The sequence below is a fragment of the Pelobates fuscus genome, chromosome 3 (assembly GCF_036172605.1).
Source record: "Pelobates fuscus isolate aPelFus1 chromosome 3, aPelFus1.pri, whole genome shotgun sequence".
NCBI classification, from domain to species: domain Eukaryota; kingdom Metazoa; phylum Chordata; class Amphibia; order Anura; family Pelobatidae; genus Pelobates; species Pelobates fuscus.
The window spans coordinates 361,029,561-361,049,291 of NC_086319.1; the positions used below are offsets into that span (position 1 = coordinate 361,029,561).

General features: G+C 36.0%; 1 protein-coding gene across 1 annotated transcript; it reads left to right on the top strand.

Annotated features, from left to right (window-relative positions):
* Window positions 1-408: 408 nt before the first annotated feature.
* On the top strand, window positions 409-7,262 carry LOC134601853 (uncharacterized). Its single transcript, XM_063446355.1, has 8 exons — window positions 409-473; window positions 742-845; window positions 1,761-1,903; window positions 2,709-2,894; window positions 3,969-4,151; window positions 4,844-5,003; window positions 5,937-6,024; window positions 6,971-7,262. The coding sequence occupies exons 1-8, from the start codon at window positions 409-411 to the stop codon at window positions 7,074-7,076; spliced, it is 1,035 nt and encodes a 344-aa protein (XP_063302425.1). The 3' UTR covers window positions 7,077-7,262.
* Window positions 7,263-19,731: the final 12,469 nt, after the last annotated feature.

Genomic DNA, 19,731 nt, shown 5'->3' on the forward strand with positions numbered 1-19,731 from the left:
ATAATGTTTTGCACACAGTTCCATCTAGCTATTCAAAATTTAGTAATTTCTCAAACAGCATTTTCCATTTTTTTTCTCTGTCTCTTGCATGTGTAAAATGCTTAAGGGACATTAGTAGGGTTAGTTTATCATTGATATCATGTAATGTCATTGTTTTCATGTGGTAGATATATGTTTTTCCCTCTCTCCTTTTTTATTATTAAGTTATGCTGTCAACGTAATAAAATACCACCAAAAGATACCACATATTTCCTCTTTTGTTGTGATTTCCTTTCTCTCTTATATCATATCAATCTTAAATCTTATCAGTTCTGTGATAGGTCAAACTGTTTTCACATATCTGATTCTTAGCATGACTTGCTGAAAGTAAGAATTCTATTGGTGGGGAGAATTATATAAAAAAGACCAATGTTAACAGCAGTTCATTCACCAAGACCTGAAGGAGCTCCTGGTCCTGGGATCACATTGGACAGGTACGTTACCAGCTTTATTACAGTGTACATGCTATTTCAAACATAGAATGTACATACAGCATATTGACTTAGGAAAAAACTTTTGTGTGTGGTTAAACAGTTTTATAAAACTATCTTGCCTCCTTTATGATTAGAAACTGATTACACTTCTAGTTTTAATGTTAGTTGTGGATGGATGTTAATAGTTTTCATATTTCAAAATAAATCTTTGATGTGGAAGATGTAACTGGAGTATGTAAACTAAAGACGTACTATTGGTTTACTTTAGGATGAAGTTCAATAAACTTTTGTTCCTCTTCTCAACAATTGTTGTCTGCGCTTCGGCTGCACATTTCCTTGAACAAGAATGGAATCTGTGGAAATCTAAATATGGTAATTATACAGATACACACATGTATGGTTTATGCTAATTAGTGACGTACTTATTTGCATAAGTATGATTTGTTAGTGATATGTTTATTAATTCTGGGTCAATGCAATAAAACATTCCATTGGTTTTCATAATGCATGCCAAGTAAGTGGATTACCTCAGAATTGCAAACCTGCAATAATTGCAATAATATATACTTTACTTTTTTTATTCGCTCTGTTGCTTAATTACATTAAATACATTAATTATATTTTTAAAATATAATAGCCCTAAAGATTGCCAAAAACTGTGTTACTGGAAAAAAAAAAAACTAATAAATTAACAGTGGTCTGATTGATGTGTAACGTCTATTAAAATGTGAGAATACTCACCAAAAAACCTGAAGTCCGATTTTTTTTATCCCATAACTACAGCTTATAGTAATTTGCTGAATTCAAAGGACCAAATACATTCAATGAAAAGAGTTAATGGTGTAATTGTTTTTAATTACCTTTCCTTTTTTAATATATTTAATTTACTCATTTTACTGGGGATTTATTTTTCCATCAGTAATTAGCCTTATAAAGGAATATAAGAATTGCATACCCTAGAACAAAATGCTAAATGAGCAAGAAATTGTTGATTAACAAACAACTTATTTTAGCACAAAGAAAGTTAAAAATCTGTAATCTGAATTTATTTTTTGTATTCAGTTCATTCAATTAAACCATCTTATTGCAAACAGCTATTAATTAATTCATAAATATTTTTAATTGGGGCTTTGAGTAGAATAAAATATTAGTAATATTAGTCTAAAAGAGTTGAACAAATATCCATCAATGCAAGTAACACAACATAATATAATGCAGTGCAATATAGTGCAGTTTTTGTCCAAATGTTGTGAATTAAGTTGTTTCAATGGTTAAATTCCATGTCAGGAAAACAATATGACACAGAAGAAATTGAGTTGAATCGCCAAGAAGCATGGTTAGCCACGAGGGATCTGGTGCACAGACACAACCAGCTGGCAGAACTAGGTCTTAAAAACTACACTTTGGCAATGAACCAGTTTGCAGATCTGGTAAGTTTTATGAAATCATTCTAGAGTTATATTATCTATTTAATTAAAATTAGATTGTTTTCTGTTCTATACCATATCATATAAAAATCTAACCTCATCTCTGTACCCTGATAACATGTGTAAAAGATACTCACCAAGTACCAGTACATATGGAATGTTGTAAAATTATGGTGTAATGAGGTCCTCCCTTTCCATTGTTGTGCATTTTTTTAATTATAGTTGCAGTAATTATCATCCATGAAAACATGAATGGAGCTACTTTGTATTAAAGAAAATCTGTGCACGAGAAACATTTTCTCTTAATTTTTTTGCATCTTTCAATCATGCATTAATTTGCTTAATCAACCAAGATGACCTTATCACTTTAAGATATATAATTTCTGGAAAATATTTTATTTGTTTGAAATACATATCAAAAAGGTTAAGGAATTAACAACAGAATCAATTTGTCTACTATGTTAGTAATGTATTTCTTATATGTAGACAGGCTGCACTTGCAAAGTTAAGATGATACATACAAGTAATAGTAGTACTAATGTTAACTATATAAAAAAAAATCACATACATCAAGAGCAATTAATGAATTATAAAAGATGGACCACTGGAAATGCAGGAGGGCTAGTATATATTTAATTACATAGTTTTTATCAGATTTATTTTATGCTGCATACAATTTTTATGTATTTTTTTATATTTGGAATATTATACAATAATTAAATTAAATTAAAATCATTTGTTTACTTCCATAATATTGCATTTAGTGAATTAAAATTTATTTTTAATAATTATGGTCATCATGTTTCAGACCCCAGAAGAACGGGCTTCCCACATCAGCCTTGGCTTGAAAGGACAATTGGCAATTTCACACCATGCCCATATTCGCCATGGAAATCTGCCTGTTATTCCTGATGAATATGACTGGAGAAATTCAAAATGTGTGACTCCTGTTAAAAGTCAAGGCGAATGTGGCTCATGTTGGGCATTTGCAACAGTAAGAACTTTTCATTAGCTAATAAGAATACTACTAATATCTTAATTTCTGGTAACCTGACACTATTAGAGTCTTTATATCTTTAGCTAAGAAATGTCCTTTTACAATGTAGTGCCTGGGGCAAAAGAAAGTAAATGTTCCTGTAGGTAAATGTTCCTGAACTTACTCCTTTGAGCTGCCATCTTGTTCTTAATTTAGATCTTCTTCTGCAAGGACTTACATCACTATTGTACTTGAATACAAATAGAGTACAAAATGGTGGCCTGTGGAGAGATCACAGTATTTTTAAAGATGACCTTGGGCATGCTTAATGAGATGTCATCGACAGAGTGTGAGCCTCACTCTGTGATTTTCACACAAGATATTTACGACTCTCTGCGAGAATGGTGTCTATTTTCTATCAAACCTGTGTCTTATCTGCACTCATGTCGCTTTAACCCCTGTATCACAACTCAACTTTGAATTCTATGAGTCGTCTTGCTCAGAAATGCTTTAGACTTGAGAAAGGGAGGTTATCCTGAAAGCTTGTCATTAAAAATATCTGTTAGTCCAATAAAAAAGGTATTACATGATAGGAATGTTATTTTTTTTTTACATATACACATATATATATTATACATATAAATATATATTTTATATATATCTATTTATATATATCTATATATATATATATATATATATATATATATATATATATATATATATATAGATATATATATATATATATATATATATATATATATATATATATATAAGAGAGAGAGAATCCACCCTCAGAAAAACAAAACTATATATAACAATTTGCTATTTTATTAGTATTTTTATATAACAGACCAACAGCAACAATAATGGCATATATACAATACTAATGCAAATTATAAGTTGTAATATACTTTTTGTACAAGGATGGTCTTTGTATTTTTTTGGGGGGGTGAGTTTTTCTTTGGTGGTATTTCGGGAGACAAACCTACCTGATTCCTGTACCTACCAATTTCTGTTAGTGCATTTGGTTTGTTATTGTGTTTTGGTATTTTTTGGTAAATTAAAAGGATGTTATGTAAATTGTGTTTTAAGGTGAGCCTTATTGAAACCCGTTACTGCCTTGATAAGGGTAAGCAACTCATATTCAGTGAGCAGCAGCTTGTGGATTGCGATAAAGCAAATGATGGTTGCGATGGTGGACTCCCAGTTAAGGCTCTGGAATATGTTTCCAAAAATGGTATTATGAAGAGTAATGACTACAAGTATAAAGAAAAGGTAGGAGATTTAATCCCTTGAGACAATCATGTACAGTCCTTTAAATTTAGATTTTCTCTTGTATTGTACTATACATTGAAGATAATTCTGTGACTGAATGCCGCAAATCCTGACCCCACAAAATCAGCCATTGATATATAGCTTTGTATGACTGAGCTAGGGATGCATGGTTATATATATATATATTGTGTGTGGACACAGGATTTGGACCAGACACTGAATACAAGGATTAGCTGCTAGAACCATATAATTTGGATTTAGTCTAGAGCACAAAGTAATTGTGTTTAGAGGATTGGAGGATCTCTGCTACATAATATTTATATTAAAGAGGGTATGTATATGGACCAGGAGTCCTGTTCTCAACCTTGATAATTTCAACCATCATTTGAATGTGACAGCTGAAAAGGGCAAAGGTAATTAAAAGCCCATGTTTATAATGCCACTTCTTCACCACCCAAAATAAGGGTCTTATAGACATTAACACAGTTTGTTTTTCCACCATAACTCATAAGAAATAGGGTTAGATTAAAGTCAAGAGCTACACAAGGTATACCATGGGAAGTCTAAGCATCAAGGGGTTAACAGATCTAAACAACTAGTATGATAATGTTTTTCTGTCTTTCCTATGAGAGAACAAGTTCATAAATTTGTTTTGCTGCTTTTAGTTAATTTTGCTGTTTGTTTCTTTGTAGCAAGGTAAATGCTTATTTAACTCAAACAATGCAATAAAGATGAAAGCAAAAAAATCCTATTATGTGAATGGAGAGGCAAATATGGCAGCATCAGTGGCAACTAATGGACCTCTCACTGCTGGAATTGGAGTTAATGATGAATTTATGCTGTATGAAAAAGGTAATTTTTTTAACGAACCATGTTAATGGTACAATATTATTTTTTATGTCAGAGTACATTATGAGATGTGTTCTTCAGATTACTTAAAACTTATTGGCAGTTGTATACAAAGAGTACCACATTAAAAATGTTGTTTTATTTTTCGAAAAAAAAATCCAGTAACTCTTGTGATGATATAATTTGGAATAAAATATAAAAGAACTAGAATATTATTATTCGACTAATGAAATGTATCTAACCATACACAAACCAATTTGACAGTTCAGCTAGATCAATAATTGAGATGTCACCCACAGTAAACATATGAGAAATTAAAGTTGCTCTGAGATTCTGTTATTGATTGAAATTCAGTAACAATTTGCTCAGCATGAGTTTGCCCATAGGCCTAGCTATTGAGTTTTCAGGTCTAAGTGTACATGACTTCTATCCAACAAAAACACAATTAGTTCTGAGTAAATCTATATGGGAACAATACTTGTCATGGAAATAGTGTCAGCGAGAATTGCAAACACAATGTGTTTATCTTTTAACTCAATCTAATCCATTTATCCTAATTGCTATTTAGCATAAAAATTTATTAGGATTCTGGATTGTAAAAATCAATTCTCGTATTTAGAACATGTATGGATTGTTAAACTCTAGATTGGAAAACTTTTTCATCTTGAACTCCAAAAATAATTTTTGACATATCTTAATTATATGTTTTTAAACAATTCTTATTGTTAAGAGAGCTGCAAGTACAATATACGATTGGAGAGAAAATACAGGTGAATGTTAAATTAATAGTGAAGTGATGGACAAACTAGCAAATTATCCTCAACACTAGATGCAATAGTGTATTTAAGGGAAATTGACAACCTTAAATGTCAAAATAAAAGTACATATATGTAAAAAACAAAATTGAACATTTTTAATCTTTTTCATTTAATTTAGGAATATATGATGGAACCTGTGCTGATGGACCAAATCATGCAATTGTCGTTGTGGGTTACGGCCGTAACTTCTGGACAGTTAGGAATAGGTAAATGACTAATTATCACTTTGATCTATGTCTTATATTGCATATTGACAAGGATTGGAAATCACATTTTCACAGAATCACAGAATCACAAAAGCTCATAAGCGGCTGATCTTTGGGTGAAGTATTACACATATGCATTCTAATCGTTAAAACGTGAATTATAGATGCTGAGTTAAGTTATTAAAACTTTAGTGAAGATGAGTGCACTTAAAATTCAATGTTAAAACTGTCAGCTTCTTGAGAGAAATAAAAAAAAATAGCTCAACTCAGCTCAATGGCTCAGAAGTGCACCACCATAGTTCACTTTTGCCTTGAAGTAGCAGAATCCCAGGGTTGTTTGTAATTAATACTTATTAATTTCCCCTGAAACAAAATGTCAACAGGTTGTCATGCATGTTTAGATACTATTATTTTATATGACAGAATATAAGAATCGCAGGGCCCATATAGTTTATCTATTCTGCAATGTGTATCATTGTTTTATCACCGGTCTGTTATCTTGTAGTTTGAGATATTCATTTTTTTAATCGGGAAATCAGTTATTTAACATTGTCCAACACCAAATCTGTTGTCTAAATATTCACGTGCTTATTTATTAAAAGTTGGATAGCTAACATAAAAGCTTATCTTTGCTTTTTGTCCAGAAGAATATCATGCATATCCCATTAAAAACGTGTGTGCATCCTAAGAAAGTATTCTATATTTACCCCTTGAGCTTAGACAGAAAAATTATTTACCTCGACTTTTGCAAAAAAAAAAAACAAAAAAAAAAAACACTTGCAGATTCATTAATGTTGGCAAATATCGCATTACAGATATAAAGAATAAAAATTTGGTTGGTGCTGCTCAGAAATGAGGATTTGGATAGTTGGAACACATGTTACACTGAGATATTATTGCATTACCATCACCAATTAAAAATTGTATATTTTTTTCTTTCTTGTAGCTGGGGTGACGGTTGGGGAGAAGGCGGCTATGTGAGAATGAAGAGAAACATTAACCAGTGCAGTATAGGCGTCATGCCAGCGACTATGGAATTCACATTCAACTAAAGAACACCTCGAGCAGCAACACAAAATGCAGTGGTTGACAAAGAAGAATATCCCTCTCGATGAATTGGCTTTTGTTTTCTTAAATCTTCACTTGGTGATTTTGAGATGGGTTCCACCTACATAAAACCGATAAATGTCATCATGGCATATGTTTTATTTTTTAATTAAAGGAAATGTATTTAACTTATATTTTCTATTGTATTTTTTTACATAAAGTGGACTTCATTATAATGGAAGCTAGAATTAACAAAAAGAGCTAAAATGTTAAATGAGGTAGCTATAGTGATTAAGGAACAGCCTAAGAAAGAAATTACATATCAAAATTCAAAATTTAATCAACAACCAAGGTGATCTAACAGGTCTAAAAAGTGATAACTGAAGGTCAATTCAAGGTGAATTTCAAATTTAAGGTCAAAATAGCTGAACATGAAAAAATCCCAAAGTCAGTCATGCTATCATTTCAGCTACTCTAGTCTTAAATTTGAAATTCACTTTGAATTCTCACTTTACAAAATAGCTCTGTAAGAGATAACTGATATGTTTGATCCCTGAGACTGCTCCATAAAATATACAGAATTTATTAAAGATGTACCCCAATAAAAATAGAAGCTCTCTAAAAAACATTCTAAAGAAAAACTATTTGTAAAATATATATATACATATATATATATATATATATATATATATATATATATATATATATATATGTATTAACCCTTTAGTGACCACGGACGTACAGGGTACGTCAGCCAAAAACGGTTAACGACTGCTGGCTTACCCTGTACGTCTGCGGCCAAAATAAGTGTTGGATGTGATCGTGATTGCTTTCAGCCGCTCTAAGGGTATTACACAATGCCTTGATATCGAGTCTTCATGTAATACCAACCCACACTGCCAGGCACCCGAGCGATCACTTTTGGGTTGCCGCACTTGGCGCCCGGCAGTGTAGAGAAGAGCATCGGAAGCCTTCAGGCAGGCTTCCGATACTCTTCCTGTACTGAGTGCCTCAAGGGGTTGCTATGTGTGTCAAAAAATCCCCAATAATATAATTTTTTTAGTTTGGCAAAGATTGGTGGTAAAATGATTGCATGAAAATAGTCAAAATACCCCAAGTTTAATACCTTAGGTTGTCTTCTTTTAAAAAAAATATACATATGAAGGGTTATTCTGGGATTCCTGACAGATATTAGTGTTACAATGTAACTTGCATTAATTAAATTGTACTTATTGCCTTATCATTTAAAAAAAAAAAAAAAAAAGCTAAGGACATGTTAACATTCCTAAACTCAGGACAAACTATTTAGCACGGGTGTTTTTTGGCGGTTGTAGATGTGTAACAGAATTGGGGGTCAAAGTTCGAAAAAGTGTGTATTTTACATTTTTTCATCTTATTTTATCTTTTTTTTATAGTAAATTATATGATAAGATGAAAATAATGGTATCTTTAGAAAGACGATATATAATATGTGTAGGTACAGTAAATGAGTAAGAGGAAAATTACAGCAAAACACAAACACCGCAGAAATGTAAAAACAGCCCTGGTCCCAAACAGTAAGAAAATTGAAAAGTGGTTTGGTCACTAAGGGGTTAAACTGATAAAATCTAAAAAAGAATCATCCTAAAAAAGAAATGGACAGTCACCAGGATACAGAGACCGCTGCACACAATGTGACTTAGTATACTCTAAAAAAAAAAATCTGTATAATGATACTCACTAGCACCCATTTCTAAGTTTTGTGTGATGCTAGTAGTAGATATTAGTGAAATTATTCACAGTTATTCTCGGTGTTATTTCATTGGGACATCCCCATTGGAAAACATTGATTCAATGCTTTTCTATGGGGTTTTTCTCAATGCTGGATGTCCTCATTAAAAAGCGTGATGATGTCCAGCATTGTTTCACAGAGTCAAACTTTTGACACTGCCGGAAGCACCTTTAGTGGCTGTCTGGTAGGTAGCCACTAGATACATTCTTATCCCTGCAATGTACTCTGAAGCTGCACTGTTTTACATTGCAGGGCTAAAGGGTACACGGACACTGCACTAAGATCTAGGTGCCTATAGTGTCCCTTTAAAGTAAGTTTTATTCCTTGCATGAAAAGTACTTTGTTAAGTTGCTCAATCTTGGCAAGGGACTTGGAAAAGTGTACTTCAGCTCATTACAAGCGTAAACTGTGACACTTGCTGGTTTCAGCCATCACTCCAGCCAAGGCACTCAATATTGTTTTTGGTTTTGTCGCGGTCTACCACAGCAACACCTTGATACAAACCACTGGCGCAGGTGCAGACAGTAACATCTCTCAGCGGACCACCAGGAATCAGGTTCTACCTGCCTTGGCCCAAGGTAAACATCAGGGAAGAGGACATGTTTTTTTTAAGCAGCTCCTCAGCCCCTGTCCCCAGCACTACAATTCCAATCCTCCCATTACAATTTCCAGTCTTCCCACTATAGGCACTATTCCCCCCTACCACAGGCTAGGGCAAACCCAAGACATTGTGCTGCCTGGATGAAATTCTGCCCCATCACATATACCACACCCACGAAACCCCACCAACATCCATAAAGTTAGGTTATTTTGTGTGCCCTTCTCTCTTCCCCCATTTTGCTTCTACTTATCTCTCTTCATGTAGTGTTGCTGAGGTTCAGTTCTCTCACTGATCACTTCCTGTCAGACCGGGTATAGGATAAAATCTCCCACTGTCACCTTCCTAGCGGCCCTCCATGACAGTTTACAGGTCCAAAGAACACAAACAAAAGTCCTCTGGGTTTGCAAATAAGTGTATAATAGATTAAAAACACATTTTATTGTAGAACATAAGTTTAAAAAAATAATAAAAATCAACTAATCACACCACATCTAAATCCATGAGGAGAGCTAATAGGCTCAGCAGACCTAGAGGGGATACGGGATAACAGGTAATCTAGGGTTGCTAAATTGCAAACGTTAATAGGTGGACAGCTTTACAGTAAGAAAACTTGACCAATAGTAGAAATATTTAAAGGTATCATTTACCTGTCTTATAGTCAGTCTGTAACGTATGATTAAAGATATCCAGGCGGATTGAACCTATGTAGCCTTAAATGATTGTATTGAAGATCTAGCGGGTTATGTATTTCAGCTTTCATTTTTCAGGGAAAAATGAAGAACCAAGACTAGAAGGAAATGACTATGACAACTTACTTAAACATCTAGATATACAATTTGGGAAAAGGAAAGAAGAGATTCAAGCAAATACTTTGGAGATTAAGAAAGAATTATTGACTCTTGGTTCACGAATCCAAGGTATTGAGGAAAAACTAGACCTGATGGAACAAAGGGAAAAGGTCCTCCAAGAAGAATATATGGCACTAGAAAGAAAAATGATTGATATGGAGAACAAATTGATAGACCTGGAAGACAGGTTGAGAAGAAATAATCTAAGAATCAGAAGAATACCGGAACAAATAAACACAATAAACCTCGAATCTTATGTAGAAGGTTTTCTCAAACATATGGAGGTTGATTGGGACTCCAAAAATCCTATGAGGGATAGGTGTCATAGAGAGAATAAACCAAAAGGTGTCCCAGATCATCTGCATATACTTATATGTAGATAATTATAGTTTTATTTTCTCTGAGTATGAACAGGGTACTAGGGGATAATGGGCAAATACAATTAACAAAATTAATAGGAGAAAGGAAATCAGAAATTAGGAAATACTAAATTTAAACAAGAAGATTTATGGTTTGATCAATTACAAAACGCTCACTTAAGTCAATACATAAGACACGAAAGGAAGTATTAACACGCTACATAAAGGTTGATAACTAGCGAAACTGATACTACACAAAATGTAGACTAAACACAAGAAGAATAAATTATGATAAGGGGGATAGAAGGGCACTCTCTTATACTAGAAATTACACAAACTAATGAATTAAAGAAAGATATCACAACGGTATGAAGGAAGGATGAATATAAAATATACACAGGCAATGAATTAAGAAGGGAAAAAGACAATTAGAGTATTAATATATATATATATATATATTTTTTTTATTCTGCCTCTGTAGCTTTTTAAGCAGGCTTTCTTTAGAAAGTCTATCCTCAGAATGCACTTCCCAGATAGTTCGTGGGATCAACATTCGAGTAATGTGTTTGTTTACTCAAGGTATTGTATGGCGGGGGATTTTTGCCATACAAAGTCTTTGTCTAAGGTTGAGTCCAGTATTCTGGAACAACCCGTCTTTTTTATTATGTAGTTATAAAGAAATGCCATTTTCCATTGTTTAACAGATCTAGAGTATTAGTTGGAGAGAGAGAGCCCAAAGAAGGTTTAAAAACCCACAATTTAAGGTAGCTTCAATAAATGCCCGTGGCATCAACACGCCTAGCAAAAGTTCCATAATTTTAGATTTCTTGATTAAAAATTGGATACAAATGTGTGCGCTGTAAGAAACCCACTGTGAAAAATCTAACAATAATATAGTTAGCTCAGTAAAATACCCCATTATTATAAGTGCTGCTTTGGAAAATAAAATAAAGAAGAGGTGTGGCCTTCATGTTTGCCAAAAATGTCTCACTAAATATTAAATATCAAGAATTAGATCCACAAGGCCGATATATTATTTTAGTATGTGAAATAAATTATGTTATTTACACTAGTTAATATTTATGCACCAAACACATTTACAATACATTTTATTTCAAAAGTGTTTAAGAAAGTAGAGCAAATTCAGCAAGGACTGACATTAATTATGGGGGATTTTAACAGTGTGATTGATCCATTAAAAGATAGAAAGTCAGAGTGATAAAAAAAAAAAATCAGGATGCCAAATGAGGATAGATTGCAAAATTTACTGAACATCTACAATTTAAGAGATATATGGAGAATATTCCACCCTTCTGATCTGGATTATACATGTTACTCTAAAACATATAACTCTTATTCTAGAATAGACCTCCTATTGGGAAATGTGAGCATGCTGTATTGTGTTAAAAGAATAGAAATACAAGAGATATAACATGGTCAGTCCATAGTCCAATCGTGTTAGAATATAAAGATACCTTTGACATCTTTCGTAAAGTGTGGCATTTGGGAGACCATATACTACAAAAAAAAAAACATAACAACAGTGAAGAGATTAAGAAAAAAACTAAGCTCTTTAAAAAAAAAAAAAAAAAAGAATAAAGATACACCAGACATTATGGTCTGGTGCGCATACAAAAGTGTACTTAGAGGGCATATGATAAAAATGTCAGCTATCGAAAAAAAAAAAAAAAAGTACCACCCCTCCAGACAAAGACTGTCAGGATAAGCATGGTTAGAGATATAATAGGGGAAGATCAAATTAAGCAATTTAATCAAATTAGAGAGGAATTTTCTATTTCAATGAATGAAACCTTTGGTTATTTGCGAATTAAAAGCTTTATGGCAGAATACCTCCTTAAAAGTAAAGAGAAAAGTAACTATTCTCATCCACCTCTTTGAACTAAAAAAATATAAAAATCTGTTGACAAAATCTGTTAAGGTTACATATAAATGGAGACATGATAGACATATAGAACTGATCAAAAAATGGGAACAAGAACTACAAGTACATATAACGGATGAAGATTGGATAAGTTCCCTAAGTAAATTATATAAATATATATATATATATATATATATAAATATTATATAAATATATATATATATATATATATATATATATATATATATATATATATATATATATATATATATATAAACACTGTCTAAATATTACAGAAACACATTTGAAACTTTCAAATAGATGGTATTTAACACCGCAACATTTAAAGAGAATTTACCCAGAGACATTGGATAGGTGCTGGAGATGTGATATTAGCAAAGGCATCCTAATCCATATTTGGTGGCAATGCATACCCATAAACAATTATTGGAAAGATATAATAAAAGTAATACACCAAATAACTGAGATGAAATTAGGCTTTGAACCTGGAGTAATCTTATTAAATCTAGGATGGCCAATAATTTAAAAACAAGTATTAATGTTAATATTACACATTACAAACACAGCCAAACTACTCTTAGCACGAAATTGGAAAACAAGAAAAATCCCAAGTATCAAAGAGGTAATATCACGCGTCATCTGGCAGGCAAAAATGGAAAAGGGTATTTTAATGAATTTGGGAAAAAGATATATCCAGATAGAAGAGTGGGACATGTGGATAAAGAAAATGGAAACACTAATCTAATAGTTACACAAATATGTAAGAAAGCTTCCCTATTAATAACATAAAGAGACAAGAAGTTGACCCTGGAAAAAACAGGTAAATCATAAAAAATAAAAAAAATAATAAAACAGTAAAGCAGATAGGATGGTGATCTCTCTCTCCAAAAGACAAACAAATAAAGAAGGATGGTAATAATGGAATTTGTAATAGAATCTAAAATAAATGTTGGGGGGAGGGTACAGGGTGTGGATAATTGGGAGTTAGATAAGGCTTAAAGAATTTAGTTTTCTCCCTCTTTCTTCCTTTGTCTTTCCCTATCAATGAACTTTAATTAGGAAAGAAACAAACCCAAATCACTGTTTGGGAAGCTCAATAAAGGGATGGGAATGCAAGGGGAAGAAGGAAGGGAGAAAACATTAATGATGACAGAATACCAATGCCTATACTACATATGTAATAACGTAAATATATAATGGCAGGTACAAGTCTGAAATGTTGTAATAAAAAAAAATTAAATTAAAAGACTTGTGTAATGTATGGGGAAAAGGCTGTATCACTACAGCTATTATCATTGAATTACTCTGGAGAGCTATAAGCACTGAGGGAAAGGGAATCTATAGCGTTGATACTCTGGTGATCTGCAGCACACACACTGCCCAATACATACATACACAAACACAGCAAGCAGCCCTCCCTTACACATACAGGTGGAGGTTTCCAAGCAGTCAATTAGAAGTATCTCTTCCAGGCACAGGGTGGTGGCGGCAGCTCCTGGATGCTGAGCCATCTTCAGAAAGATTCTGCCTGTCCACATCCTGCCTGGATGCCTGATGGGGTGGGGTAGATGAGCAGTGCAATTACGGATTCCACTCAGCAACATGCCTCATTCTCCATCCCTGCCAGCATGTGTTCACGTGGGGGAGACAGCCAGTAAATCTGCAGAAAACACCCCTCAATCAATGTGAAGTCCTGGGTGATTTACCCATTGGGTGGAAGGATACACAGGGAGGTAGGCAATAATTTAGGGGGTACCTGCCCCTCTTTAGTGGCCCCCACGGAGGAGTGTGAAAATCAGCATAAGAACAAGTTTTGACAGGGGCGCCATCAAAGTGCCACCTGGAGCCATGACCCCACGGGACTTATGGACAGGCCGGCCCTGCCACAGCCCCTATTCTCCCACTATGGCCTCTATCTCTCCCACTACAACCCCAAGCACAATATGAAGATGTATTCCTAACACTAAAGTGTACATCTGCCCCTCCCCCACAGCCCCTTCCGACCCTCATCCCCCCGTCTATGAAAGGTATAAAACACTCTTTCATTCATTTATCTGATTATTATACATGGCAGAATTTAATCATGATTAGCTCCTCTCCTCACAGCAGAAAGGACAGGAAAATTGGTATAAATAGATCCACCTCTCCAACAGGCAGTCTATGTAACTAGCTTCACAACTCTCATAGATGGGTGAGAACATAATGCTGTCATGTATAATGATCAGGAAAAGAAGATTATGGTAATTATAAAACAATTTCCTTATTTCTGATAATACATAGTAGCATTTACTTATGGGAAATACCCAAGCGGCATAACTGGAAGTGGTATAACTTCCAGACACCAAACTGTAGCAATCTCTGAAATTCCAGAAACTGCTGAATCAAAACAGGCATACCCTGCTATCAAACAAGAAGGAGCATTAAATTGAAAATCCCACTATTATCAGGAAGTATGGATTATTAATGACGGAATTCACACTGCCTCATCTTGCCTCTTGAGCTACTTAACTGTAGATACAGGAAACAAAACAATTTGAGCCTAGCAGAGAAATAAGAGAATTTATTGTGAAAATACTGCAGCAATGACTACATATTGCAAATATCAGACTCTCAACTACAACCCACACTTTGAATGAACTGTTTGATACAGTAATGATCATTTACAGGAGAGCTAGAAACCAATAACACAAATAGTAGATGTGATGGAGCTCTGGGACTCCAACCGAGTACCTCCGCCAGGTTCGCTTTTCATTGCCACAGGAGACTCTGGAGCACTTCAGACTTAGTCGCTGAAGCTTGACTGGGATCTCTCCAGAACTCTTCCCAGACATCCCAACATGCAAAAATGCATTTCAGGGAAGTATCTTCCTGCCTATCGACTGATATCCCAGGGGCTCAGGCGACTGTTAACCGGGCCCCTGATTAGTATATAATATGGAGGTGTTAGGGGGCACAAATCATACACAATATAATGGAAATAGCACAAACACATCAGATTGACTTGCGGGTGTCCGGGAGCCGCATTCAACATGCAAGAGTCCGGGAGACTTGGGATGGCTGTCTTCCACCCGAGTTATCAAGTAACAATAAATAGTTTGTTTTTCAGTTGCTACCATCACAAGCCTCTTATAGTGGCTCTTGGGACCAGGTCTATAGTCTGTGGGCAAGAGGCATGCCTTCAAGCCTCTGCAAAAGGCCATGGCATGGGATCTTCAGACACTAGGCAAAGGCAAGAAGGAGCACATAATTCAGATAGCAGTGAAAGAATATACCATGTGTATCACAAACACCTTTATGGGAAAAAGGAGAAAATAAAGGTAAAAAAGTGAAACTAATTTACCCTAGTAAATTATCTGCATGTAGAGTAAGACTCCTTCAGGTCCTCAATCATAGACAATACATATACCAAAAAGCAGGTAGCTACAATGCAAATATAAAGAGAAAACCATAGGGCAATAGTGCCATATACAAAGTTATATTAAGGTTTAAAAATGAACACTCGCAAACCCAAATTGATTGAAGGCGTGTCAATACATTGAAGGGTATTCTCATATCAGGATTGCAACATATAAGAGAGAAAATGAAGAAGTCATAGTGCAGAGTTTCTATAACAATTTCTAGTGTGCATTTGTAAACCTTAATATCACTTTGTATATGGCAGTATTGCCCTATGGTTTTCTCTTTATTTTTGCATTGTAGCTACCTGCTTTTTGGTATATGTATTAGCAGTAAAAGAATATCTGAATAAACCATAGAAATAATGGCAACTACTAAATTATAAGTGGGAAATGTAGGCCAACAACAAGAGGACATACATTCAAAGACTAAAATATTGTAAATAGCACAAATTATGCCTAACAGTAGAATCAAAATGATTAAAGACTGTTGATCAACATAAGTAGGTAACATGTAATAGGTAGACACCAAAGAAAGAGTCACAGGATACATTGTGGCAAGAAACACATAATAATAAACATAATAAGCAGAATAGTTTAAACTATTCAGTTGTCCTCATGAGAACAAGCAACCACATGCTTACGCTGACCTTATCTTGAGATAGTGATAAAGGACTTAAGGCAGAGCATATGGTGATGATAAGATCCTTGTGCAGCTTGTTGTATCTGCAAAGCTATCAAAATCAGTCCATGCATATAATTGACAAATACGACATCAATGCAATGTCAGGAATGAACGTCACTAATATGGATCTAGTTACAGAGACCATGTGAAGCATATCAGCCAAATGTTTGTCACAAACAAGCTACAATAATATATTATGATGACTCCACGGCATAAAGCCACACATTGTCTGTAAAGTCCAGATAGTAGGTGTCACAGGTTTGCTAGTCTAGTGCTGTTATTCCTTCAATCCTCCGCTAGTCCTAATTCCAGATGTGCTGAATATGGTGATAGTATTATCGCTGTGTAGAGTTTCCCCAATATAATGGACGCAACAGTCGTGTTGGGTAGATGAAGCAATCTGAGCTTTATTAGGCCACACTCGTCTTTTAATACAGTGCCCCTAGCATGGAGTTTCTAAGACAAAATCATAGGGGTTTCCTTCCCACAAGCCATTGTGTTTGAGAGATAATTGAGCTCCAGTTAATATAACTGAATTATCTCTCAAATCATACATGCATACAAGTTTTACATATCACGAAAATACATGAACACAGCATAGGAACCCCATAAAAATACAGCCCCTATAGCCCAGAATAGCCCCTATCTGAACACACAACACATCCAAAAAGCACACAGAGTTAGGTTCGAACAAAGTTTTGACCAACTGGTCATGAGGTGATAGCCCAAAACAGTTCTAGAGAATTGTTAGGCTGGCCGGTCAACTTTTGGGGGTTCCTGTGCATATACCGACAAACACATACCCTGGCTTTTAAGAAATTAATGCTTCCCTTGTTCGGTAGTTTTTTACTCCCGAACATCGTTCTCCTAGCTGGTCAGGAAGTCGAACAGGCAGGGGTACTAGTTTCAGCAGAGTTTGCAAGCTTGCGCAGCCGACTCAGAGATCCATGCCGTTGGAAACCATGTACTGCTGCCTGCATTCCGGAGACAAGATGGGCACCCAGGGAAGTACTTGAGGCGATTGCTTGGTTGTAGTTAACAGCCAGGGGTGGTCTGTGATTACGAGTTGTTAACAATGGGGACCACACATAGTCTGTTCGGTAACTGAACAGAGGGGAACGGATAGCTGAACACAAGGTAACATTTATCAGGTAGTGATTCCGTTCTAATGCAATACCCAGTAACAATATTACATGGAGAATATGAGATTTAGAGAATATATGTAATTGCAGAAAATTAAATTATAATGTTCCCCCTGAGAACTTCACAACAGGGAAATCTAGAGGAAATTCTGATCCTAACCACTTAAAAATCAAAAGCATGCCACCCCTGACATGCATTTAAGGCATTACCTAACTCAAAATCTCCAAGGGATTAAATAGCAGAATCAGTGGCGGCTCTAGAGGCCCCCAACTAACACTCATAGTAAAAAAAACATATAGGGGTTGCATCGTGTGTATAATGAGCTGTAGTTATAATGTATGACAGGTTTGAAGCGCTACATACAGAGAGCTAGTCTCTGTATTCACTGTTGGGGTGAGTGTGGCACGGTTGAAGGAGAAAGTGTGACAGGGCGAGGGGAGGTGATTGTGACAGGATGAGGGAGGGTTATGTGACAGGGTGAGTGTGGCATGTCTAGGCAGGATGAGTGACAGGATAGGAGAAGTTAATGTGATAGGGTGAAGGGGGGATAAGTTTGACAGGGTTATGGGTTATGTGTTGCAAGGCTGGAGTAGGGAGTGTGACAAGGCAAAGGGAAAGTGAGCCAGACAGGATTACGTGACAGGGTGAGCGTGTCATGGTTGGGCCCACGTGAAAGGGTTGATGTGAAAAAGGATGAGTGTGACAGGGTTGGGGGTGAGTGTGACAGTATGAGAGAAGATGAGTGTGATATGATTAGGGTGATTAATGTGATAGGGTGAGTGTAGAAGAGCGAGGGCCGGTAATTGTGGTATGGATGGAGGGGGTGAGAGCAACAAGATTAGGAGAGGTTAATGTGAGCGGGGCTGGGTGAAGGGGGCATGACAGCATGTGGGGGGTGACAGTGTGTGGGGTGGCTGTATGTGTGTAGAATTGTGACGGTGGGTAGGTGAGAGTGTGGGAGGCAGTGTTGGAAAGGGTGACAGTGTGTGCAGGGGCAGTGTGTGGGAGGGGTGACTGTATGTATTGGTGACATAGTGTTGGGGCTGACAATATGGGGTGCAAGTGTGTGAAAGGGTAACAGGGTGAGAGAGCAGTGTGGAGGAATGTGACACTTTTGGGGGCAGGGTGTGAGTGGGTGACAGTGAGGAGGAAGATGACAGTGTGGGGTAGCAGTGTGGAGGATGGTGACAGTGTGGGGGGCAGGGTGTGACAGTGTGGGGGGACAGGGTGTGTTACAGTTTGGGAGGGCAAGGTGTGTGGGACACAGTGTAGTGAGGGCAGGATGTGTGACAGCATGAGGGAGCAGTGTGTTTGACAGTGTAGGGGGGCAGGGTGTGTGACCATGTGAGTGGCAGAGTGTGTGGGAGACAGTGTGGGAGAGCAAGGTTTGGGGGAGTGGGGGGCATTTTGTGTGAGAAATTGTGTGGGAGCAGAGTGTGTGGCGGACAGTGTGGGGGCAGGGTATGTGGTGGTCACTGTGGGTGGCAGGGTATGTGGCGGAAGGTTATGTAGTGGTCAGTGTGGGGGGCAGGTTATGTGTGGGTCAGGGTATGTAGTGGTCATTGTGGGGGTCAGGGTATGTGGTGGTCAATGTGGGGGACAGTGTCTGTGGTGGTCAGTGTGATGGTTAGTGTGGCGGCAGTGTATGTGGTGGTCAGTGTGGGGGACAGTGTCTGTGGTGGTTAGTGTGGGGCAGTGTATGTGGTGGGCAGGGCAGTGTGGGGGGCAGGGTATGTGGATGGCGGGGCAGTGTTTGTTGGGGAAGGGCATGTTTGAGACAGGGCTTTCATTTCATATCAAATATTTATTTATGAAACATAATTTATTATGAATAAAAAAAAACTGTCAGAAATGTAATTTTTTTTAAAATTTGGATTCAACAAAGTCTCACGAGTACAACAGTAGCCCCTATTAACAGTTGTTATGGTGTTTTGGAAAGTTAAAGGGTCAAGTAT